The sequence below is a fragment of the Alligator sinensis genome, unplaced genomic scaffold, assembly GCF_000455745.1.
Source record: "Alligator sinensis unplaced genomic scaffold, ASM45574v1 scaffold134_1, whole genome shotgun sequence".
In the NCBI taxonomy this organism is placed as follows: Eukaryota; Metazoa; Chordata; order Crocodylia; family Alligatoridae; genus Alligator; species Alligator sinensis.
Genome location: NW_005841920.1, coordinates 948,992 through 974,045, shown reverse-complemented (window position 1 = coordinate 974,045; position 25,054 = coordinate 948,992). Strand labels below are relative to the sequence as shown.

At 41.3% G+C, this 25,054-nt stretch overlaps 1 protein-coding gene across 15 annotated transcripts in view; it reads left to right on the top strand.

Moving 5' to 3' along the window:
* FRYL (FRY like transcription coactivator) overlaps positions 1 to 25,054 on the top strand; it is a 307,800-nt gene that overhangs the window by 153,924 nt on the left and 128,822 nt on the right. For 9 of the 15 annotated variants that reach the window (XM_025198387.1, XM_025198393.1, XM_025198394.1 and 6 more), the window contains 12 exons: positions 1,547 to 1,686; positions 2,861 to 2,957; positions 5,960 to 6,039; positions 7,172 to 7,252; positions 11,895 to 12,063; positions 14,792 to 14,884; positions 15,259 to 15,357; positions 17,406 to 17,507; positions 20,372 to 20,416; positions 22,887 to 22,990; positions 23,490 to 23,598; positions 24,452 to 24,538. In XM_025198387.1, the coding sequence (XP_025054172.1) occupies positions 1,547 to 1,686; positions 2,861 to 2,957; positions 5,960 to 6,039; positions 7,172 to 7,252; positions 11,895 to 12,063; positions 14,792 to 14,884; positions 15,259 to 15,357; positions 17,406 to 17,507; positions 20,372 to 20,416; positions 22,887 to 22,990; positions 23,490 to 23,598; positions 24,452 to 24,538 (1,206 nt within the window). Of the gene's footprint in view, positions 1 to 1,546; positions 1,687 to 2,860; positions 2,958 to 5,959; positions 6,040 to 7,171; positions 7,253 to 11,894; positions 12,064 to 14,791; positions 14,885 to 15,258; positions 15,358 to 17,405; positions 17,508 to 20,371; positions 20,417 to 20,444; positions 22,120 to 22,886; positions 22,991 to 23,489; positions 23,599 to 24,451; positions 24,539 to 25,054 lie in introns of those variants that run through there. The other 6 variants (XM_025198386.1, XM_025198396.1, XM_025198390.1 and 3 more) reach the window with 3 other exon arrangements.

Below are 25,054 nucleotides of genomic sequence, written 5' to 3'. Positions count from 1 at the left end.
AGACAGAAAAGGATCTTGGAGTCATCATTGATGCCACAATGAACATCGGCCAACCGTGTGGGGACGCGGTCAGGAAGGCCAACCATACCTTGTCATGCATCCACAGATGCATCTCAAGCAGGTCCAAGGAGGTGATCCTCCCCCTCTACGTGACTCTGCTCAGGCCACAGCTGGAGTACTGTGTCCAGTTCTGGGCACCGCACTTAAGGAGGGATGTGGCCAATATGGAGAGGGTCCAAAGGAGGGTCACCTGCATGATCAGGGGTCAGCAGGGCAGGCCCTATGAGGAGAGGCTGAGGGACCTGACCCTGTTCAGCCTCCAAAAGAGAAGGCTGAGAGGGGATCTAGTGGCAGTCTACAAACTAGTCAAGGGGGACCAGCAGGCATTGGGAGAGTCCCAGTTTCCCCCGAGCACTCCCGGGAGTTACAAGAAACAACGGACACAAGCTAGCAGAGGGTAGTTTCAGGCTAGACATTAGGAAGCATTATTTCACTGTCGGGCAGCTAGGACCTGGAACCAACTTCCAAAAGAAGTGGTGCTGGCTCCTACCTTGGGGGTCTTTAAAAGGAGGCTGGACAACATCTGACTGGGGTTGTTTGACCCCAGTACTCTTTCCTGCCACAGCAGGGGGTCGGACTAGGTGATCTCCTTAGGTCCCTTCCGACCCTACCAACTATGAAACTATGAAACAAATGCTGCAGAGCGAGGTCAAACTAACATGCTGCTGCTTCTAGCAAGGCATGTATTTTTGGGAGGGGTTTTGTTTTGTTTGGTTTTTTAACATCTGTTAGCAGCCAAAGCCTCCAAACTTCTCTTTCACTAATAAACTTTCTGCTACTAATAATCTGTACTGGAATTTAGGCTAGAAGAACTCTGGAGTATGCAGATGCTGTTATACTGCTGTACTTTAATTATAGTTTATATTAACTGTTCTCTTGGTACATTTACTGAATTCAGTCTTTGCTTTTTTTAAAGCAAACAATATACCTGGTCTACGTGAGCTTACATGCATGCCTGCAAGTGTCTGATGTTGGTCATATTGTTATGGTTACATAACTGAGTTACATTGTGAATGGATATAGGTATCTACTGAAACAGTCATGTTAGAGAGGAGTAGAACATTTAAATGCTTTGATTTCAGCTTATATTGTGACCAAAAGAGCATGCTGCTATGCCCAGAACTAGTAAGTTTATAACAGCTTTAGGAAGAATATTGCTTGTCCATCATTGGTTTTAAAATTATGTATTTCAAACATGAGTTTTCTTTATGGCAACATTTATTTGATTTATAAAATATCTGACATCATATAGTGAATTTTATTAGGGTTGCTTATATCATTTTACATTAACTTTGCAACACTATGCCTGCTTTCCTATATTACATTTGCCATAATTCCTGTGTTCAGAAAAATTATCTTGGGTGACCATGATGTGTAAAGATTCTGTTTTCTTATTGTTCAAAAATATTAATAAAACAAAAATAATTCAGTTTCTTCTGAGCATTCTGTCACATCGTGAGCTACTAAAACTTTATTTTCTTTCCAGTTGATAAGCTCTATGAGCTCAGTAGCAGAGCACTGTCTCCCCTCCTTATTACGCACCTTGTTTGACTGGTACAGGCGTCAAAATGGAACAGAAGATGAATCTTATGAATATAGACCTCGATCGAGCACAAAATCAAAGGGGTAAGTGATATCATATTTGTCACCAGTAAATCTACATTTGATTAAGTTAGGCAATTAAGAAGAAGCACTAAAATAGTGAAATTACGTCATGAAATCTCCATCTTCTTAAAATTTTTAAGTGTACGTTAGACAAAATTTTATCTGGGATGGTTTACACGGGGATGACTTGACCTGAGCAGGAAGTTGCAGTAGAAGACTTTCTTATTCTGGATCAACAAAAGTTAAGGCTTTTGAGTTTTTGTTTTTAACCTGAGGGAAGAAACAGTTTGGGGGGTTTTGATACCTTTTCTGCAGTGATTCCAAGTTCACTACCAAGAAACAAAACCCACCCTTTTGGTTCTGTTCCACATGTGTTTTTGTTTTTAACATAGGATTGGGCATGCTTAGTGCTACTTGTGGCGGGCCAGAAGGGGGTGCTCCTGTGTTGAGCTGCCCACCTCACTGTGCCCGATCGAAGCTGCCAGTGCTGGCCACTCGCCAACCAATCTAAAAAAGCATCACTGGCTACCTGGGCCAGTGAGTGTGGCTTTTTACTCCCCCTCCCCAGGTGACCAGAGCATCCGCCTCCGAGGCACCAGGCTTGTCTCATGTAGACAGGGAGGCCGATTCCCCACCCTGAGGCATTCAACCCCAGCCTCTCATGCTGGCAGAGACAGATTTCTGAAGAGGGACACAGACGATGGCATTTCTGCCACACTACTCACAAGAGATACCTGGCCCTGGGAACGTGCCAGAAAGCAACCACACAATAGTTTTTGGCAAGTGATGCATGTCAAATGGGAATGAGTTGACCGGACTTGTTTCTCAGTAGCAATTGCAAAATCACAGAGGTGGTTTAAGTCTAGTGTTTGACTTCTGAGGCTAATATAAGAACAAATGTTGGTAGACTCAAGGTTTTGGACTCTCTGATGCTATTGTAGCTATTTGATGAGACCTTTTGAAAAGGAAAGCGAAATGGAAGCAGTATGGTAAAGAAGGGGATTGTTTTCTAGTCTCCCTAAAAAGAATGAAAAAATAATTCCAGTTCCTTCTAAGCCTCAAATTCTTCCCTAGCTATGCAGTGTTTTTTATGTATATCTAGGTATTTTTATATGAAAGAAAAAGACCAATAACATGCAACTCTTATGTTGTATCTATATTCAGTCTTACTTACGATCAATCTTTTTTGTTCTAGGGATGAGCAACAGCGTGAGAGAGATTATCTGCTTGAGAGGAGAGATTTAGCTGTAGATTTCATTTTTTGTTTAGTTTTAATAGAAGTTCTAAAGCAGGTAAGTGCTTTATGTTCTGCAAGCTGTATGGTTGTTAATCTTTTGCTTTTAATTGTTATAATGTATAATGTACCCACTTCTGGCTTTTCCATACAAAACTCAGGGTAGCATAAGATAAATTCATATGATGTTCTATTAATCCTTTCAGCTGCACAAAGTTTTCAGGCTCCCCTCCCTTTCCACTTCTATCCCTGTTACTATCTCTTTTCAAATCTCTTGAAGCTAATAAATATAACAATAAAATAAATTTATTTTTTTATATAAAAAATATATAAATTGGTGTTTTAGTGAAAAAACAGAGCAGTGAAACTATGTTCTGTTATGATGAGAAGATTCCATTTGTTAAATGTTTTATTGAACAACAGTAGTGATATGGATGAATTTAAGATGACTTTCTACTAATTAGATTCTATACATAGAAAATTATAACAAATTTATAATTATCCATGTATGAAATCTGAGGCAGGGGTGGGGGAGGGAATGGGTCTTAAACTCAGAGTTGTCTTAGAATCAGGTAAATCATCCTCTCTTATGGAGTGTTACTTTTAAAGTTTTAAAGCTGGGGTTTAGCTTTCATACTGTGGTGCCTGAAGAAATCCATTTCCAGCAACATCCTTGTACAGTAAAAAACCCCAGCTAATTTTAATAAATTAGCATTCTTTCATCTTGCCTCCTTGTTTAATTATTCCCAGGAAGCAAGCTGATATTTCTGTTGTGGGGTGTTTTTTAATATATAAATAAAATGCTATTCAGCTTTCTTTTGATAAAGGGATTAAGAATTGCAAATGGGATAAGTGAGAGTGAGGAAACAAATCATTTTGTCAATTCTCATTAGCAATAATAGTAGTAGCAATCATCAGCATACTATTTTGCCAGAGAGAGTTGGCTATGTGTTAGCATATGCCATCATTTGCATTGATTTGAATTTCACAATGATTCATTTATTAAATGCAATAAAAGAAAACCTTACAGGAAGAAAATTTTAGGACAGAGATAAATACTATATTCTCTTTAGCTGAAGCATAAAATTCTCTTTTGTACTTTTTAGGCAAAGAAAAATCTTAATGCATTGTTAAATACTAATAAGTACTTGGCAGAAATAACCCATTTAAAATAGAATATTGTCCTCTTCAAAAATATTCAAAAAAATCTATATAATGATTTTTTTAAAGAATGCAACTGATTCTTTTAATCGCTATTAGGAAATATTATAATAATAATAATAATAATGATAATAATAATAATAATAATACTAGTAGACCCCCCAAATATTAATAATACAGTTCTGTTAATTGAAAACAAAATTTACATTTTGTCATTGGTCTGTAAACAAATCTGCCTAATTCTTAAAAAAGAATTAATGTTCCCACCACTGATTTTATTCAGCAAAGTTTTTTCCCCAGAAAAATTCACATTTATAATTTGGGGGTGGGGTGGGGAGGGGGACGGTTTTAAAATTAAAAAAAAAAAAAGTCAAATGGCAAACTATGTATATGGGATTGATTTGATTTCTCTCCCCCCCCCCCCCGCCTTAGTTATGCTACCTCCTCTCATGTGAGCGATGCTGCCAAATTGGGTATACATTCCTTTTCTCTGGTCTTATTTCTTTTCTCTTCCTCTTTAAATGGATGAATGAAATTTTTTGAGTTACCATATTTCATGGTGTATAAATCAGGTTTTGAAGTCCAATTTTGTCCTCTGAAAATGCAGCCTTGACTTATACACCATACCACCTTCCCCTGCGAGTGGCTCTAGGCTCAGTGCTTGGCTAGCATGGCCAAGGCAGTACTGCTCACAGAGGATGGGGCCATGCCAGCTGAGTGCCAAGCCTGGTGCCACTCACAAGAGACAGGGATAGGGCTGGGCTTGGGGTTCGGCACTCAGCTGGTGCAGCCCCATCCCCTGTGAGTGGTGCTGCCTGGGCCGCACCAGCGCTTCTCGCAGGGGATGCAGCCGCACCAGCCAAGCGCCGAACCCAGCCCCATCTCCTGTGCGTGATGCTGTCTGGGCCATGCCAGCTGAGTGCCGAGCCCAGCCCCATCCGCTGCAAGTGGTGCTGCTGAGCCTAGCTCCTTCGATTGCAAGCGCCATCGGGCTTGGTGCTCAGCAGCGCTGTTTGCAGCAGTCAGGGCCAAGCTCAGCACTCGGCTGGTGCAGCCTCATCCCCTGGGAGCCTGGTGCAGCTTGTAGGGGACTGGGATGCGGCTGAACTTGGCACTTAGAAGGTATGTGCTGCTTTCCGGGGCTAGTCTCTGCTCGGCTGGCACAGCTTCATCCCCTGCAAGTGGTGCTCAGTTTGCAGGGGATGGGGCTGTGCCAGCTGGGTGCCAAGCCCGATGTCACTTGCCAGGGCTGGGCATGGTGTTCAGCAGCGCTGTTCGCAGCGGACAGGGCTAGGCTTGGTGCTTGGTTGGTGCAGCCCAGGCAGCACTGTTTTCAGGGGATGGGGCCGCGTCAGCTGAGTGCTGAGCCTGGCCCTGACTGCCTATGAAAATCCTAACTTTTCTAACTTTTAAACTGAGGTCAGTTTATACACCGTGTCACCCTATACACTGTAGCTTTTTGGGTTCTGTTTTCAGACACGACTATTCTGCATGTGAGGTTAAATCTGAAATAGGAAATCAACATCAGTTAGAGGTCTGAAGGATACACAGCTAATCTAGACTCATAAGTTATTCATGGCAATCCCCTAGTGATTTGATTGCTGAATTTTTCATTACCATTTTTGATTGCCTAAATCCAGAATTCCAGATAATTTAGGAGAATATCATACGAATGTACATAAAATTGATATTTTTGGTGTTTAGTCAGATTGCTTGAATATATAGGCACAGGTCCTCAGCTATTTTAAACTGTTATAGCTACATTCTGTGGAACTGTGACAGTTTACACTAGTGGAAGACCCACCCCTCTTTTAGTCCCTGGGTTTTTCTAAGAGGTATGTCAGAGTGGGATCTGCTTACCGATATAGAATAAAGTGAAATATTTCATCTATGTTCTAGATACCTGTTCATCCAGTGCCAGATCCTTTAGTACACGAAGTTCTAAACTTGGCTTTCAAGCACTTTAAACATAAGGAAGGGTAAGTTGAGTTTCAGTGTGTGTGTGTGTGTGTGTGTGTGTTTGATTTATCTTACAGCATTTCTATATGTATATATAGAAACTCTTTCCAGCAGAGACTCAAGGTGGCTTACAGAAAGAGAACAGGTAACTTATAAAGCCGGAAAACAACAAGACAACAACTTGAAAGAAAGCTAGCATATCAGCATAAAACAGAGATCCCCTAAAAACTATCTTAGTATAGCTTTGCTTGCTAAATATCTGCCCAAATAAGGAAGTCTTACAGTGCTTTTGAAAGATGTCCAGGCTTGGGCTCTTGCAGGTCTCAAGAGGTGGGGAATTCCAGAACTAAGGCATGATTGCTGCAAACAACATTTTGCCTGTTTTTGTCAAGTGGACTTGGTATATGGATGGTACTTAAGGAGGTTGTTCTTAGCTGACCTAGAGATTACAATGGAGTGTAAGGGAGAAGATGGTCTCTTAGGTATATAGGACCCAGACTGTTTAAGGCCTTACACGACAAAAACAGCACCTTGAATTGTGCTTGAAAAGCTATTGGGAGCCAGTGCAGACTCTGGAGCTTTGGAGTTATGTGCTCCTGGAGACCATCCTTGTCAGATGGTTTACTATCACATTCTGTACCAGCTACAGCTTCCAGATGATCTTCAAGGGCAGACTTACATAGAGCAAACTGCAGTAGTCTGGCCTTGAGGTTATGAAGGCAGAATGTTGGTGGCCAGACCTGAATTGGAGAGGGTCACAGATGGAGGTGGTAAAAGGCACACCTAGTCACTACCCCCACCAAAAGATACAGGTGCAGCAGAGTATCCAGAGCACCCCAAGGCTACAAACCCAAGAGACCAGGGAAGCTTAAACCCCATCAATGATACCCCAATGTCTGCCCCAGCTGCTTAGAAAGTACAGCCCTGCATTAAACCAACCCAAATTGACCTACACAAATTTTAAATATCCAGTGATTAAATATAAAAACAAAAACCATGCAACTTTTCTGTCCAGTTTGTATTATCTTTATATTTTGATTGCTAATTCCTCATGGCAGAGGTTTCTCTCTCCCTGTTTTGTACTTTCTTGAACACACCGTTGATACTTAAATAATATCTAAGAATATGCTTGTTCTCCCTACCCCACTTTAGATATTCAGGAACCAACACTGGGAATGTTCATATTATTGCAGATTTATATGCAGAAGTGACCGGAGTTCTTGCTCAATCAAAGTAAGTTCATTATTTAGCTCTTATTTTCTGCCCCCTCTAAAATATCAAACTTTCCTTAATATTTACTGCTTATGTTAATAATTATTAATAATAGTAGCTAACTGGTCAGTATTGTACATCCTTTCCCTATTTCTTGTTTGGTCAGATTATTTTGTTGCAATCCTGTCTTTTCTTAAATTATTCATCTTTCTGCTGAAAATTGATCCAGTCTGACGCTTTCTAATAGTAATTACCCTTATTAATTTGAGTATATATCCAAGTCTTTCTAGCGAATATTGAAACAAAATTTGAGTTTACATGTTGTTGTTACTCTTATCGCTCATAATTTAATTAAATGTACATATATGTATTTCCAATTTTCCACAGGATTTTGCAAATGTATTATACAAATCATGTTTTCTAGGTTGACATGGTAAAAATGACTTTCCAACTGTTTTGAATTATATGTGCATGATGTATTTATATATCAAGGCTTTTTTTCTTGCTTTACGTGTCTGCTCTATTTTTGTGAAGCTGTGTGCTGTTGAAATGTATATGTGCCTCCTTGTCCTATGAATACCATTTTCTTAAATTATATCCTTCAAGCAGTTGTTCGCATACACATTCTTGATTGTTGGTTCTCTCTCATTCTGAGCCTTTGACTGGAGATTTTTCTGGCTACTACAGTCTCCATAAATTACACTGCGGCCCTGCCCCCCCTTTGGCTCCATGTCAATGGGATAAAGGGTGGGTGCACACTTTATGCTCCTCAATTCCTTGTAACTGCGTGGCTGAGACCACGCATTTGATGGTAAGTGCCAAGTGGCTTATGTTCTATTTCCTGTGAAATTTGTATCTGGTTTTCCTCAGCAACTTATCTTTTAATTCATTTTTCCTTACATATTGACCTTATTTACTTATTTGCTTCCCTGTACCCTACACTTTTTTGGGATAAGGTTCCATGCAGCCTTCGGGACTGGGAGATGTCTTGCTGCCCCATTCATGACTCCTTCATCAGACCTTGATCCTTCAGGCTTCCTTGGGCACTAGAACTTCTTTGACACCACCTAGCTCTCATACCTAGCATCACTATATCCCATTGCGGCTTAGCCTCTCTCTGAAGTCTCCTGGCCTACCTAGGTCAAGGAAGGCTCAATGGCTTTGGTTCCAGAGGTCTAGCAGAGATGGAGACTGTCAGCCAGTTGGGTTGTGTTGAAGCTGTTAGGGAGCCACCAAACCTTACTCTGCCCCTGTTCCCCCTGATTGAGGGCTCGCTAATTACCATGCCTCAGATGTCTAGATCCAATGGCTGAAGATTTGGCTCCAGCATGTGACACTAGCATGCTCCCAAACTCCATCCACCTTTACTCCACTGTTGCAAATAGTCTGGGTGTTTATAGATGTGCTCTGGGAGTGTGTTGGGGGGGACATTTTAATTAAAGCATCTCCAAGAGCCACTCTAATCAGAGCACCTGGAACATCATGTATCAGCATCCCTGCGCTGAAAAATGGTGGCAGGGGGGTGCTTTAACTAAAGTTCGTCAAAGGAGCTTTAGTTAAAGCTCCCCTGCTGACATGTTTCAGTGTGGGGATGCTAGAGTCTGCTGGAGCGTGGTAATTACCATGGCTTTTCCTGATAAATTGCAAATTCTCTGATTTTTTTTTTTTTTTTTCTTTTTTTAACCCCTAAAATCCATGATTAAAATTAAAGGCCCCTCATTTCCCCCCTCCTCTCCCTACTGCCCCTGCCCCCCTCAGCCCTTCTGGAGGGGACCCCCAGCTGCCAGGGCTGCAGGGCCAGGGACCTGGGTCCACAGCCACCTGCCCCCAGCAGCTGCTGCAAAGGAGCATGGAGCCTGGCTCCCCACCCCCCCAGCTGCCTGCTGCCTACCCACTGCAGGCTCAGTCATGGGAGCTGGCTCCCCACAGCTGTGCACTCCTGGGGGGCAGGGGGACCCATGCCCCTCCTGATCTGTGAGTAGGGCAGGGGCAGGTGCACACTGCAGGCTCAGGCTCCTGTCCTTTCCGGGGCTGTGCCAGGAAGCTGCTGGCCACAGTAAGCTCCGTGCTGCCCTGCAGTGCTGGGTTGCACCCGCTGGGCTGCGAGGCCCTGGGAGAGGGCAGCAGGGCAGGGAGTGCAACCCCCCTGGATGAGCCATCCACAGCACTGCCCTGCTCCTCCCTAGGGCCCTGCAGCTGCATATTGTGGCCCCAGGCCCCAAGCCCCACACACCACCCAGCTGGGCAGCAGTCCCAGCCCTACCTAACCTACCCCCTCCCTCCCTACAGGTGTGGAAGGATTGAGGCCTCAATCCTTCCACACCTCCCACTTAGCTGTAGAGAAGCTCCCACAGGTGTCTGGTGGCCATGCGCATGTACATGCACATGGCACCCCCTGCCTGACTGCCCTCCCCTCACTCCTTCCCAGCCTCCTTGCAGGCTGGAATTCTGCCAGACTGCAGAGAGGTCTTTGCAAAACAGCAAAGTCCATGGGTTTCTCTGGCAAAATGAGAAATTCACAGTTTCCTTTGGCGAAGGTGAAAATCCTGTGGAAACGTAATTACCAGGGATCCAGGTTTTTCCACGTTCCAGCAGACTCGATTAACTGAGTTTGCACTGGTGCGCTGTAATTACAGTGTTGGAGCAGCCTCCCTGTACATGTATAGGAGCCCTCTGATACTGACACCAAATAGCACCATGACTTCCCTGGAGTCTAGCCATCTGAGTTTATCTGGTGGACACCTGCACTGAGCTGGTAGCCTTTATGACCCAGGGTCTGTTTTCAGGTCCCCACTTCTGATGCAGGTTTCTCCAGTGCTGTTGGCCTTGTCACCAAACTCAGGTTTCAGTATCAACTCTGGATCGGATTACTCCTCGGCACAAGCAGCCCTCTCCACTTACAGACCAAGGCAAAGTTCTAGGAGCTTCTAGTCCTAGCCGCCTTTTAGTGGCTTCAGAATATCAGTTCCAGTCTGGCCCGTGGCCCCTGCCTTAATGTACATTAGTCTTTTTCTCTTGGATCCTACTATCTGATCCTATTCCAGTTTGTCTCAAATTTGTTTCTGATTTCCCTGATGATTCAATTATTTGAGTCATGATATCATTCTGATTAGTCTTTGTCCATGACTACAGCCTTCCTGGTGGCTGTTATCTTCACAAGGCAAGTAGGTAAGATCAGAGTCCTGGTGGTGAATTACACTTCACACTATTCTTTATCTAGACAAAGTGACTTTACAGACGCATTCTAAATTCCTACCCAGCCTGGTTAAAATATGAACAGATCTTGTTGCCAGTGTTTTTCCCAAAGCTGCATTCCTGTTGAGTCAAGCTCTTTTTATACTTCTCTGACGTTGAAAGGGCACTATTCTACTACCTGCAGAGGACCGAATTGAATAATCAGAAGGCATGGCAGTTTTGGCCCAGAGACTGTATAATTGGATTTCTGATGATATCTAGTTATGCTGGATACTGCTAGAGTTTAGCTACCCCCTGTGACATGGACATATTTCATAAGCACTGAGGCTACGTCACTTCCATCCCTTCATGATGTCCCCATAAATGCTACCTGCAAGGTGGCTATACATTTACCAAACATACAAACATGCCATTGCTGTTGCTGCATGTGGCAGGATAATTCTCATGTCATTCTTAGCATAGGGACACAGAGACCTACCACCAAGTTTTTGTGGGCATTGCATTGAAGTTACCCACCAGTAAGGAATGTGTTTATGGACATGAATTGAAGAAGAAAAGGACGTTAAAAGTAGCTGGAGTTCTTAGCGATCTGTTGTCCATACGTGGATTCAGATTCTGTTTTTTTTCCTTTCTAATTCTTCTAGGAAGTCAAAAATATGTATGTGGACAGTTTCTTGAAGAAAAAGGAGTTCTCAATAACTGGCTTTCCTGGATGTATAGTCCATGCACATATTTAGATCTCTCCATCCCCCTGCCCTCTTACCTCTCTTCCTCAGAGTCAGATGCAGTTATGTTCTGTAGCTGAAAGGGGAATAAGTAGCAGAAAGTATATCCTTTATCTCCTCAGCCTGGGGCCAAAGTGAGAAACAGGATTGGGGTTCATTATACAGGTACTGCTATGGCAAAAACATTTCTGATCAGAGTGTCAAGTTGGGAGAGACATTCAGTAGTCAGGAATGTATCTCTCAGCATTGTCTCTCAAAGAACTGCAATTGCTGTTAAGTAGCTTTTTTATACTTAGTCCTCAAAGAATGAACCCAAAACAGTAACAAACAAACTGTACTGTGTGCATATAGTTACAGAGAAAGTGCCTCAGATTTTTTTTTTCTTTTAGATACCATATATATTTTTAAATAGTTAAGTACTCACTTGTGCTGCAAAAGTATGGAACAAGAAGATAGTTTAAAAAAACACATTACCAGTCTTAGGTACATAGAAGTGGACAGAAGGCTGACATCCTTCAGTTGTTATCATTCTGCAATGATACATCCTCTAATGTATTAATTTATCATGGCATGTAGATGCTAAATACAAGAAATAGAATGTTCAGTGTCCACCTTGCCTATATGTCTACAAATGTAGTATCTGTATCAGTTAGAAAAAGTTATTATTTAAAAATATTTATAATAGGTTTACATAATTTCTAATTAAACAAACTTGGTGTTTGCAATGTGTATCACTTATTCAGGTTTCAAGCTGTTAGGAAGAAGTTTGTCACTGAATTAAAGGAACTGCGACAAAAGGAACAGAGTCCTCATGTAGTACAGAGTATCATCAGTTTAATTATGGGGATGAAGTTTTTCCGAGTAAAAATGTATCCTGTAGAAGATTTTGAAGCATCATTTCAGTTTATGCAGGTAAATGTGCACATTTACTCCATGTGTCTATCTTGTCTATTTTGTAAGCTGTTTGGAAAAGGAACCATCTATAACTCTTTGTATGCTGCTTAATCCAATAGGCCCTAATTTCTGTTAGTCCTTAATTCAGGGATGTCAAACGTATGGCCTGCAGAGCTACTCTGTCCAGCCCCCAGTGCTCCTGGTGGGCCAGGGAATTTGGGGTGAGGCGGCCCCATTGGACAAGGCTATCAGCAGCAGACAGGTGGATGAGCAAGGGCTGCTTGGGTCTCTAACTCCTCTCCCCATGGCTGCTTGCCCCAGCATCTCTCTAGCTGTTGGCCTCACTGTTCCTGTAGTGTCAGTTCTGCTGTGTCTGCTGCTCATTCTGCAGTCTGGATCCAGCAAATTTGACACCCCTGCTTTAAGCAATGCTATAATAAACAAGATTACCACTTTTACTCAAAGATAAAATGACCCTTAATTTAAGATGATGTCCCCCCCCAATAATTGGATTCTATGAATGGAAAAAATTATAACTTTAATTTTCCACATATAGAACATGTTATTGGAGGGTCATCTGTAATTCATCCTCCCCTGCAGTATGCAGGTGGTGTGGGGAGGTCAAGCAGCTTGTCCCCTGCTTGTGCCTGCCTCCTGTCTGCCGCCCCAACAGCCTTGTGGCCCCCCTTTACATCTGCTTCCCTCCTGCCCTACTGTTCAGCCTCTGCTTTTCCCCTCTCCCCAGTCTCTCTTCCCCTTTTTACCCCCAGCCTCTGTTTTCCCCCTCTGCCTCCTCCACTTTGCACCAGGAGACTCCATTCCTGTTGTAGCCTGAGACACTGAGCACGGCCCTGGTCTCAACCCCCTCCCCCCAGCAGCCATGCAGCCTGCACGGTGTTTCTGTTGGGCCAGGCTGGGACTAGGTTCAGTGCCTCAGTCTGCAGCTTGTACAGAGCCTGCTGTCATGGAGCAAAGGAGAGGGGCAGGTGAAGGGGGCAAAGGCTGCAAGAGAGGGAGAAAGGGGGCAGATGCTGCACATGGGGAATGGGAGGGGTGTAGGGAGGTGGGACAGGGACAGGCAGCAGCTGTGGCTACAGTTCCAACCCTTGGTAGGAGCTGCAGCCCAAGTTGCAGCAGCCTCCTGCCCCCTCCCCTCTGCCCACTGCCCTTGTACTTGATTCTAAGACAATGGGCTTTTCCCCCTTGTCTAAATCGGGGGGCGGGGTATATACCTTGTCTTAAAATCAAGTACTATGGTAGAAGCACAATCTGAGACTTTATGGCTGCTATTCATCAACAAATTTCCTTCATCAATTTATCAGAGTGCAAGTACAAAGACCTCTTGGTACTCTCTTACTCTTGGTATCTTTAATGACCTCATATATAAAGACCTTTTTAAGAATACAGTATTAATGACTCAGAACTTGTTTAAAACTGTTATATTTTTGGTAGTCAATTGCTGGTTTAAGTTGTAATCCTGGCAGAGACTTACGTACACACATGTAAGTGCTTGCAGTGGATTTAGGGTTGGCTCAGTCTTCAAACATGATACAGTCCCTCGCTCTCAGGGCATGACTGTAGCATAGGCATCCTCCCACATGTCAGTCCAATGCCAACATAAACAGGGTCCATAAAGGGTTAAGTTACATGTCTACATCCTCTTCAGCCTCTGAGACGGTTCCTCTTCAGCCTGAGAAGCTCCTTCCTCACTTCATTCTTTTCTCTCAGGCTGTCTGTGACTCCCTGCTGTGGTGCTGCTGCTCCCAGTCTCAGCACCTGGGTCTTTTCCCAGATCCTGAGAGTCCCTGGTCTGGTATTGGAGCTTCTGGCCAGGAAGCTCTCTCTCACTCTCTCTCCCTTTTGTCTGCCTGTCTTTCTGGCTTCCCCTCCCTAGGAACCTTTTGACTTCCTGTGGGTGCTTATCTCTCTCAGCTGGTCCAGTCCCCTTGAGCAGCCTGTAATTGATGTTACTGCTTGCAGCTATGCTGGAGCCTCTGGCCTTGCAGCCTGCAACAGCCTGTCACAGTGCCTTATTAAGGAGCTGAAAATTTGGACCATAACAAGATGAATCCTGTAGTATGAAGGTATAGGAGGGACCAGGGATTTTGGGGTAGGCTGGACAAAGGTAGGGTCTGTTGCCAAAATCTGGGATATGGGGGCAATGCTTGGGATGCATTTCAGCAGTTTGGACCAAGTGTTGGCCACATTAATCCTATACCCTCCTGACTTCACTCACCCTGCCACTTGAGGTGGGTGTGGATCCAACCCCCTAGGGTCCGGATCTGGCCTGAGGGATCAAACCAGTTTGACACCCCTGCTTTAAGTTTCCTTTATAGTATTGCATGCACGTACATTTTCTCCTCTAAATGATGTTACCAGTTAATGACAGTAAATCAGGTTGAAAAATGAAACCACTACATAAATGTTAGTTTGGTTTTGGTTTTTTTTACCTTGCAAATTGCTAGTAATGATAGAAAGACAACCACTTTTTTCAGAAGCTTTAAAATAATCATTGCCGAAAAGCATCCCTTTTACTGTTAATAACTGATAAGTCATTGCTACTGAGGTATTTCCTTTTCAGTTTTCAAAAACTTGTGGGAATATTGCGAATAGTTCTACAATATTGCTGGAGAAACTTTCATTTGTTACATTTTAATTTTGACTAGTTGTCATCTACTGTCTTACACAGAGATTTTTATGCAACTGAAAATCCTTTTTTTTTTTTTTTTTTAACTTCATTATAAAGGAATGTGCTCAGTACTTCTTGGAAGTAAAAGATAAAGACATAAAACATGCACTTGCTGGTTTGTTTGTGGAAATTCTCATCCCTGTGGCTGCTGTAAGTATGTCTTGAAGAAAAAAAATACCCCAAACTCCTTAAAATGTATATTGTGCAAGAACTTGGTGTTGGCTAATGATAAAATAGTTTAATTTACTACTTTAACTTGCTTTAAGTGTGGGAATTCAGGTGACATGTTTCTAACGCTCCTTAGTTGCAACATTTTCATCATTTTGCTAGATGTGCTGTATGGCACAGTTGTATTTCATGTGCTGTTAATACATCTCAGATGGAAAGACTTGAATATCTCTTCACTAATCTTAAAGGTGATCTAAATGCCTTTAAGTGCATGCAGTTGTTCTTAACATTGTTCTTAATTGCATCTTAACATTTTTCTTTATGTCTTTGTACTTATTTATATTTATTTCCACTAGGCTGTTAAAAATGAAGTCAATGTACCATGTTTGAAAAACTTTGTGGAGATGCTCTATCAGACTACCTTTGAATTGAGCTCAAGAAAGAAGCACTCACTGGTATTTAAGAAATATTTCAACTCTTGACTGACAGACTTATTTATGGTTTTAGACAAATTATTTGCCTTAGAAAAATTGCGCGTTCTATAAATTTAAGTCTGCCCTCTTATGAGGCACAAGAATTAGTGTCACATAGTTTATGTTAAACCTGCCCCATCTTTAATCTCAGTCTTATAGTTTAGGGCTAAGTACAGACAGTCAAAAAGCCCCAGATTGAATTGAATCAGTCTTTGCAGGTTAATTTAAACTGCAGAGATTAAACTGAGAAGCAAGTGAACAGACATTCGCTTTTGATTCAGGAATTGCAGCCACATGCCTGCAGTGGCTCAGGCCATAACCCGGGGGGTGGGGAAGAGGGCTATAGCACACCTCCCAGCCTACAAGCCAGTGCCAAAGGGAAAGGACAAGCTTCAAGGCTTTTTCCCACTCTCTGCTCCAGTGGAAGGAGTGTGGCCAGGCTCCAGCCTTGGGCTAGCACACTGGGGGTTGGGATTTTAACTCCTCACCCTGGCCCACACGGGACTCAAACCCGTGGGGTCTTCCTGGGTGGGGGGACAGTGCCCGCCAGGCTTCTGCCTCTTCCCCTCCAATCCCTGCTTGAGGTTGCCAGGCTGAGGAGGGGGTGGGTGCAGAAAAAGGTAGTGGCACCAAATTCATAAAAGCTTGAACAAGAATAGTCCTTTTTCTGACGCAAACATGTATTGAGCACAGTAATTTGCAAACTCAAGCACACAACAAAAAACAACCAAAAATCTTTGCCTAAGCTAAGATACAGCCCAGTAAACACAGTGAGAGCACACACAGCTTAGTCTGAGTTAAAATGTAAACAAAGAAAACAAGAGAGAACCTTGCATAAGTCTCCTTACAGGCAGGTATTCAGAAAGTCCTTCTTGGGTATCAGCATGTGGTCTTAGGTGTTGTAGTAGAGATCCCAGTGCTCACAGGTGGCAGGGGACCAGTCCCTCCAGCCTCTTCCCCCCTCCCCCATGGCCTGAGGGAGCTGAAGGGAATTACACCCCCTCCCTTATCAACTGCTTGCCTGCCTCAGTCTCTGCCAGAGTTGGGTGAGGGTGGAGTCTGCTGGTCTCCTGCTGTTTTATACTGTAAATGTAGTTCTCTGTTTTCTTTGGTCACACCAGCACACTGAGCCTGGGGATGGGGGATTACAGCCCCTCAGACTTCGGACCCCAGCCAGGGTTTGCCTGGGGGGGTCAGGTAGTCCCCCTCAGGCTGTTGCCTACCTGTACCCCGTGTCCTACTCAAGCAGAGAGCAAGGGTTGTGGCCAGCACTGAGCTGGGTGGGGGGGAATTAAAGCCCCTCCCAGACCCCAGTTGGGGTTTGCCTGGGGTGGTGGGGGATAGTCCTTCTCAGGTTGTTCATTGCCACCCCCTCCACTCCAGTGGGGCAAAGTCTGGTAGGGGCTTCTCCCCCACCCAAATTCCTCCAGCAGACCCAGCTGTGGTCCCCAGCTGGGTTTCTCCCAGTCGTTCTCTGTGGAGCAGACAGCACAGCCCAGCCCAGGGCTGTTTCTTCTTCATTTTCATGTATGGGAACTTTTAGTAGAGTGAATTCCTATATTAGGATTCCAAGAATAAAGGAACTGCTGTCATTCTTACTTACAGCCAGAGTGATGTAGGATCACTATCAAAGTAAGCATTGAGAAGGTATTTAGCATTTTTTTTAATTCAGAAGCCCTTGCATTATTCTTATTAATTAACTACACTGTATTGCTCTCCCTTAAATCTCGTGTTATATCAAAATGGCTGTAATTGAGATTAGCTTTTATAATAAGAACTAGTATATATTCTGCTCAATAACTTTTTACATGTTAACAGATCTTATGGTTCACCAGCAAACAAAGCCGTGTTGTTCCAGTACTTACAAACTGTATTAAATTAAATTTATTTTATGCTGAAAGCAGACCAGAAAACAAGGCAATATTCTTGATAATCCAAACCTTCCTCAGGTTTCACTAAGATGATTGCTTTGTCCCTGCATGTATTTCTCAAAGAGCAATTTGATCAATTCTTTTTTCCCCCCTACTCAGGCTTTGTATCCATTGATCACCTGCCTGTTGTGTGTGAGTCAGAAACAATTTTTTTTAAATAACTGGCACATTTTCCTGCAGAACTGTTTGTCACATTTAAAGGTAAGAATCATTCTCAGTTCAGGAACTGTAACAAATCAATAGCAGTTTCTCACAACTGCAGTATTTTAATACCAAATAAAGTTGTTACCTGTTTAAAGGACACTGCGAAGTAATTGCAACATTGACGTTTTCTGTGGGGTTTTATGTGGTACCGATGTTGGCATGGCACGGTAAAAGAAGTGTAACAACTAACTCCTTTCTGTTGTCTTTACATTAGCTTCATTGGTTTGTTTGCACAGCTCTGTCAGTAGTACCTGTAGTAAATGCTATTCTAGAACCAACAGAGCAACATGGAAGCAGCTTCCAGCTCCCTAGCCCAGCCCAACTCCATTCCACTTGGAAGCTGTGCTCACATCAGGAAATGGGGAGCTAAGAGAAGCAGTGGCAATGTGGGTGCAGCTCCCAGTGCATGTTTTAGGCCAGAGCTTTCCAAACTTTTCATGTTGGTGACACACTTTTTAGACATGCATCATTTTGTGACACAGTAATTCAGTTCCGGGGGAGGGGCCAAGGGAAGCAGACGCGAGTAAGGGAGCTCCGCGGTGCCCTTCCGCAAAATTTTCTGCATTTCGCGCGACACACCTACACACGGCCGCCGACACACTAATGTGTCGCGGCACACAGTTTGGAAAGCTCTGCTTTAGGCGAATGTGCAGAAAAAGCTGATATGCTGCCATGGCTATCTGACCCGCACCAGACTGGAGCAGAGTTGTTCTGGCCTGCAGCTTGAAAAAGTTGCCAGCCCCTGTTGTAGAGGGCAGTTAACCTTTACATATATGCTGTCACAGTTATGCATGTTTCCAGTATTAAACTTAGTGTTCCTTTAACTCCCTCCCAGTACTTGATAGAATTCTAAACACTACTTTATTGATCTAATATACAAATCACTGATACTTGGAAAATGTGTGTCCTCTTGTTAATTAAATTATTTAATATTATACAGTGTTTTATCAATTTTGACTAAAGTTCATGTTTCCACTTAATATCTTGATTTAGATATTTTTAATACAATTGTTTGATCCACTTCAGCATTTTTAATGGTTCTCTGCGTTTAACAGTTTCCAAATGGTGTCTACATGCTGTTTATTTAAAAATTTGTAAATCCATGATGAAAGGTGCCAAAATGAAATGCAGATTTTACTCTGTGAAGGGTCATTTGTTTTCATGACATCTTTCATACTTTTCTGTTGCTTGTTGGTTTTTTGTATATTTTTCATCTAACATATTTACAATTATCTTGCAATGTCTGCTTCGACTTTTGTTTTATTAATTTTGCTCATTAAATGAAATCAGCTTTTTAAAAAATTCTTTACATGCTGAGAACTAGATTTTCCTGGCTTAATGTCCATTGCTGACAATGGACTCATTCAAACTGTCAGTGCCAAGGAGTTTAATTAGTAATTGCACAGCATGCACTTAATATTTTGGATAGTTTTGTTAAATACTAACAGCTTAACACATTTAACTTTGGGCTCTATTCAGCAGAAATTTTATATATGAGCTTCTGCAGAATGTTGTGGTTTTGGCTACTGTGCATTGATTTAGCAGGATATGTAGTAGACTGTGGAATCATTCAAGCTGCACTACTCTTTTTTGGTGTATCTAGCTTTGGACTGGGAGTTCACTGGAGTGAATCATTAAAACTACAACCCAGCTATATTTCTGTTTCACTATGGCTAAATTTGTGCCTCTGCCTTTTGGAGCTAATTAAAATGCATGCAGTGTATAATATGTAATCCCATTACTTTTTGAAGCTGTGAATTGCCCAGTAAATTCCTCTCTCAATCTCTCACTCCCTTATTTTTATCTGATCTCCTGATGATAACATTTATATTATTTATTTGCGTAAATTTACCAAGATATATGCACACTAATAAAGATTGCTTATCCATTTGATCTAGGTGTACGTCACATCTTTTAAATTATAATGATCAACATTAGAGTTTTAGCAGGTTACGTCTGAGCACCAGCGGGGGCAGGGTAAACTAGACCGAAACCATAATATTTTCAAACCACTGATTTATTCTCACAAGCTTGCTTCTCATAAGCTAGGGAAAAACATGGGCTTTGCAGTGTGCCTTAAAGGTCAGAACTTTTGGGCTATGTCACACCTAACATGGGTGTTCCAGTACTGTGGTGTTGTCATGGAAAGCACCCTACCAGCAACCCCTCTTTCTTCTACTGCTCCAGTTTAAGAATGTCCAGTGATTGAACCTGGGACAGTATAGCGCAGAGAAACTAGTGGTCTCTTAGGTATATTCTGTACCTAGAAGCTAGATCCCAGGACATTTAGGGCCTAGGGCAATAGCAATAACTTTCAATTCTGTCTGTGCAGAAAGTCTGTGGAAATTAAGAATACAGAAATATATACATCAGTGTGATTTTTTTTTTTTTTTTTTTTTCTTCACTCAAGTACTTCCCTGAATCAATGCAGTAGTCTGCCACCATGGTGATAAAAAGTAGTTAAAATATAGTGATATGCTCTGGCCACTTTTTAGTAAACTCATCACAAGATAAGCAGGTTCCTTAAATATGGGGGTAGGGGAGTCTGTTACCTCTGCTGACCATTAGGGGGAGGAAGATTTCTAGGTTCCTAAATGGGAAAAAGAATGTCATGTAGAAGAAAATGATGACAGAGAACACTTTAATATGAATTCCATAAGGCAAAAAAAAAATGTCCACTGCAGACAAGCCATGGTATTTGAAGGAGCATTCACTGCTGTTGTCAGCAAACTGTATTTCTACTGAATAGAGTCCCTAGAATACAGCTATATGTTGTTTTGTGCTTTTTTTCATCTAACATGCATGTGCCTCCCATTCTCATGTTTGTTATGTTTTTTGCTGTTTCACATTGCTTTATTTAGATGCCATCTAACAACAGTATCAGAAAGCAAATAGAAACGCTGCAGGTGAGTTAAGATGTTGTAATAACTCAGTGAAAAGTTGCTTTGTCTCCTGTAATTGCACTATTTTGTTTTTGTGTTCTTTGTTGCATTCTGTGTTTTGTTTGGTTCTGTACAGCTGCCTTCAGCACTATCAAGAAGCAACAGCTCAAAACATAAGTAATCTGGTCAGAGCTTTTTTCCCTGAAGGACAAAGGGAGAAAGTTTGACAAATGGTCTAGTACCAATTTATCTGAGAGAAGATAGATTTGTGAGACTGAGCAACAATTTTGCAACACAGTTTGTTGATAAGTGCATGTTTATAGTAGGGAATAAAATACCTACATTAGACATTTGGTTATTTCTGTTTCATGTATTACAAATAAAAATGTTTTGCATGTGAGCAGACTTGGAAGCCTATTTCATAATAAAAATGTGGAACTAATTTAATATGATAATTTGCAGTGAACTAACTTGAAAGACTTTAACACTGTTGGTTTTGCAGGTTTTAAAAAGTAGAAATTGTTTTAGTTCAGAACAGAAGAAAAGTTTAACTTCAGTATTAAAAAGTACTTTTTTCAGTAAGTGACTACATTTGACTAACGTGGAAAAAATGCTGGTTTTGTTTCTTGCCTTCACTGAGATATTTGTACCATTGAATCATTTTAATGTGTCACATAAGACCAGTGTACATTCACTCTCTCGTTTTGTTTTGTTTTTTTATTTGGTAATACTTTGGTAAGATTTCTTGACAATTCATGCCATACCCTGCTGGTATATTAACCCAAGAAGATTATTAGGGAATAACACAGAGTTATCTTTGCAACAAAATAACTGAACAAAGTATTTCAAGTAAGACCCTAACATGTATTAGATAAAACTGGAATGTGTCAGGGTTTTAAGTCCAGATTTAAGGAGAAGAAACTGTAATTCTATTGTGTAAGATTATTGACGTTTTGCTATAATTGCCATAATTTATTGCAATTAGAATTAAAACCTATTTCCTTCAAGCATATGTGTTGGTTTGCCATCTGCTTATAGGAAAGTGATGAAAGTGTGAAAAGGCTTAGCAATAAAAGAAAATGATTGAGATTGACTTAAATTTTTCAGTGCTGCCTTTATAAACATGCTACCCTTTTAATTATGAATGCTTATTAATTCTACAGATACAATGTTAGCAGATGCACAGCTTGTCTGCTGTTCCTACAGAAAAGGAAATCTTGATCTTAACTGGTTGGAAATAGCTACAAGTTAAATCTCCTCAGATATCAATAATAGAGAGATTTGGAACATTGTTCATCAGCTATTTGAATCTCTGCTTCCTTTCTCCTAACTCGCTCATTAGAAGCCACTAATAAGTTTTTCTCAACTTCTAACTTCACCCTCCTTTTAAAATGATAGTTTCTTTAAATATTATACTCAAGAACTTTATTGCCATTGATGAGGAAAATTCAAGATAGTGTATTTTTGTTAAAGACTTTGATTGAATGTATAACAATGAATAGACAGACTTGTTTCAGTGAACATGAGGATCTACTGTCTCTTGAAGTAAATGTTGGTAAAAGTGAAAACTGTAATCTGTTATATACACTGAGCTTAATTCAAGTTCCTCCTTTAAAACACTTTTTCAATGAAGCCTAGATATCCTGTATTTCCCTTCAAGCAAACATTCAAAATTACAGTCTCTCCACTATGCGAGTTAAACAGAATGCTACGTGATCTTATTGCTTGTAATTGTTATGTTCCAACCTTTTTTAATCTACATCTTCTTTCCATGGTTCTTATGGGAAGCCATATCTATTATTTGTTTGTTCAGTTCCATGAACATTCTCTGAAAGAACTTCAGGGCCTGGGTCTCTGTCGGGAGAGAGACCTTTCCTTGTGACTCATGTAGTCTTAGAATGGAATCCAGGCAAGATAGAATTCTTTAGCTTCAAGCCAAGGTTCAAAGGGTATGAGTTCCCTTGAGTAGAATGAGAAAACTAGTAATAGGGACAGGAGATCTTTGCAGGCAGAAATCCTGAGAGTCAGGGTCAAGAGAAAAAGGACAGAACAAACTTCAGTCATGTTAAGTCAGCATTAAAGTCAAACTGCAGGAGCAGGTTTGGACATCAGCCCTGCATTTGAACTGTGCTTAGTGAGCATACGGAGAGCTATACTCATTTTCAACAGCATTGTAGGCATAAGAAGAAGAAATTGAGGCAGTAAATTCCTGAAGTTCATCTCAAAGGAAGGATCAGCTTACTCCTTTGCTCTCAAACTGACAGAATCATGCAAAATAATCTGAAGTTTGTGTTTACATGCATACAGTAATGGAAATATATTTTAATTAAGTTGATATTTCAAATATTTAATACATCAGACTTCTTTTTTAAAACAATTTAAAATTAACTTCAAAATACTAGAATTTTCTCGAGTGAATAAAGTTTTTAAAAAAAGGCTTTTGGGTGAGTATTTCAATGGTGGATACTAACTGCATTTTAAATTTGTTTTGCAGAATAAAGATCCAAAAATGTCTCGAGTTGCACTGGAATCTCTCTACAGATTATTGTGGGTTTATGTTATTAGAATAAAATGTGAAAGTAACACTGTAACGCAAAGGTACGTACACTATACACAAAAGTATGTTTCAATTTATAATTTATTTTTAAAAAATTTTTAATTATATAAAGAGTAATTTAAATTGACACGGGTCTGGACAGTGGCTAGTAGAATGGTCAGTTCAATAGAGAGCCTTTCTTAATAGTGGAGACCAACAGAACTTGCTTTATTGAGCATACAAAAATAAAATCTAGGAGGGCATATGATACAAAACCATTGGGGGGGTGCTTTCCAATAGAAATGAAGGAGGCACAAAAACTGAGTTTCCAAGGAGAAGCTGATAACTTTTATAAAAGAGACTGTATGATATGGTTGCTTGAAACTGCAGGGGATCTGGGTTTGATGACTTTGGGGGTCATTTTTAATCCTGTTTGACTATATAGTATTGTGGAACAAAAACTCCAATTTAATTATAAAATACCCATCTTTATTAAAGAAAAAAATATCTTTTTCTCAGAAATTGGATTTGTTAGTAATGTTTGTTTCTAAATCCCTATAGCCGTCTCATGAGCATTGTATCAGCACTTTTTCCAAAAGGCTCACGTAGTGTGGTCCCTCGAGACACGCCTCTAAATATATTTGTGAAGATTATTCAGTTCATTGCTCAGGTAAGATCCCCCTGAAAGAATCTTAAAAGACCAAATTTATCCTTGGAGCAATTGCACTGAAATTAGCAGAGGTACATCAGGAATAAAATTGATACATAAACCTAAAAGTAATGACAATTAACGATCGACTATTTATGACCAATGGCAGTTACGAAAGCTGAAAACCATTTTCCAGTGACCTAAATTACAGTTAAGTCTGAACATGATTTGGTTTAGACTGAATGACTCCTGATGTGCCTTCCTATGTTATGTGGTGAGATGCTGCTACGTGCATTTATAACGTACCATTACCATGGTATTTGAGCAGTAATATATATAATTTTTTAGACTGGAACACCAATAGGCATTATTAAAGTATGAAATATACAGGCTGTCAATTCTGGGTAGTAACATGGTACCTATCACTATAGTATCTGGCTGCTTCCTGATCTTTCATGTAATGGACCTCCTACAACACTCTCATTGAGAGATTAGGTGGGACAAACCCCTCATCTCTTAACAAAATTACCCTCTTAGCCATTGGATCATTCTTCCTTTCCTTTGGGACCATCTCTTTTAAAAATAAAAAAGTTTATCATCGTGTAGGAGCTCTGTGACAGAGCCAGGGATCGAATTTAATCCTCCAGCACAGTATTCAGATACATGAATGATGAGACAATCCCTTTACTTCCTGCAGTTCACTGAGTTACTAACTACCATTCCTGACTTTTGAGGGATTATAAACCAAGAGGAATATTTTTAAAAACTTTTTTTTAGCTATTTATAGGCTAGCAAGACATTAGGCTTCTTGTGTGGGTGCCGAAGTTATCCATGTGAATACAAAGAGAATCTAATGTCATGTTTTTCTTCATAGGAACGTTTGGATTTTGCAATGAAAGAAATAATATTTGATCTTCTCAGTGTTGGAAAATCACCTAAAACATTCACTATTAACCCAGAGGTAAAATCACTTGAAGTTTTTTGTGACTGAGCATTCGCTATGTTACTGTGACATTATTTGTTGCAGAGAAATGTGTAAAGAACTAAAGGCAGGTATTCAGAAGGGCTGTGCGAACTTTAGTAGTTGATTCGATTTGGAGAAGATTCGGCCCCATTTGGGGACCAAATCTTCAAATCTGAATCGAATCGGGAGACCAAGTAAAAGCTTTGAATCGATTCAGAGCATCTAAATCAATTTGGAAGAGCTTCGGAAAAGATTCAGCCAATTTGGAGATTTGGCCATAGACTAAACAGGCAGCTGACAGCTGCTTCCAGCTGGTAAATTGGTTGGAGAAGGGAAAGGGCATGGGAGAGGGAGGGATTGGGGCTGGGGCAAGCTGTCCAGTGGGGGGAGGGGCAGTGTAGTGTTACTCGGGGAGAGGGGTGGGAGGTATGGGATGCGGGCGCGGCAGCGCTGGGAGTGTGGGCTCTGCCCTGCTGCCACTAGCTTAGCCGGGGCAGGGGGGGGGTGGGAATG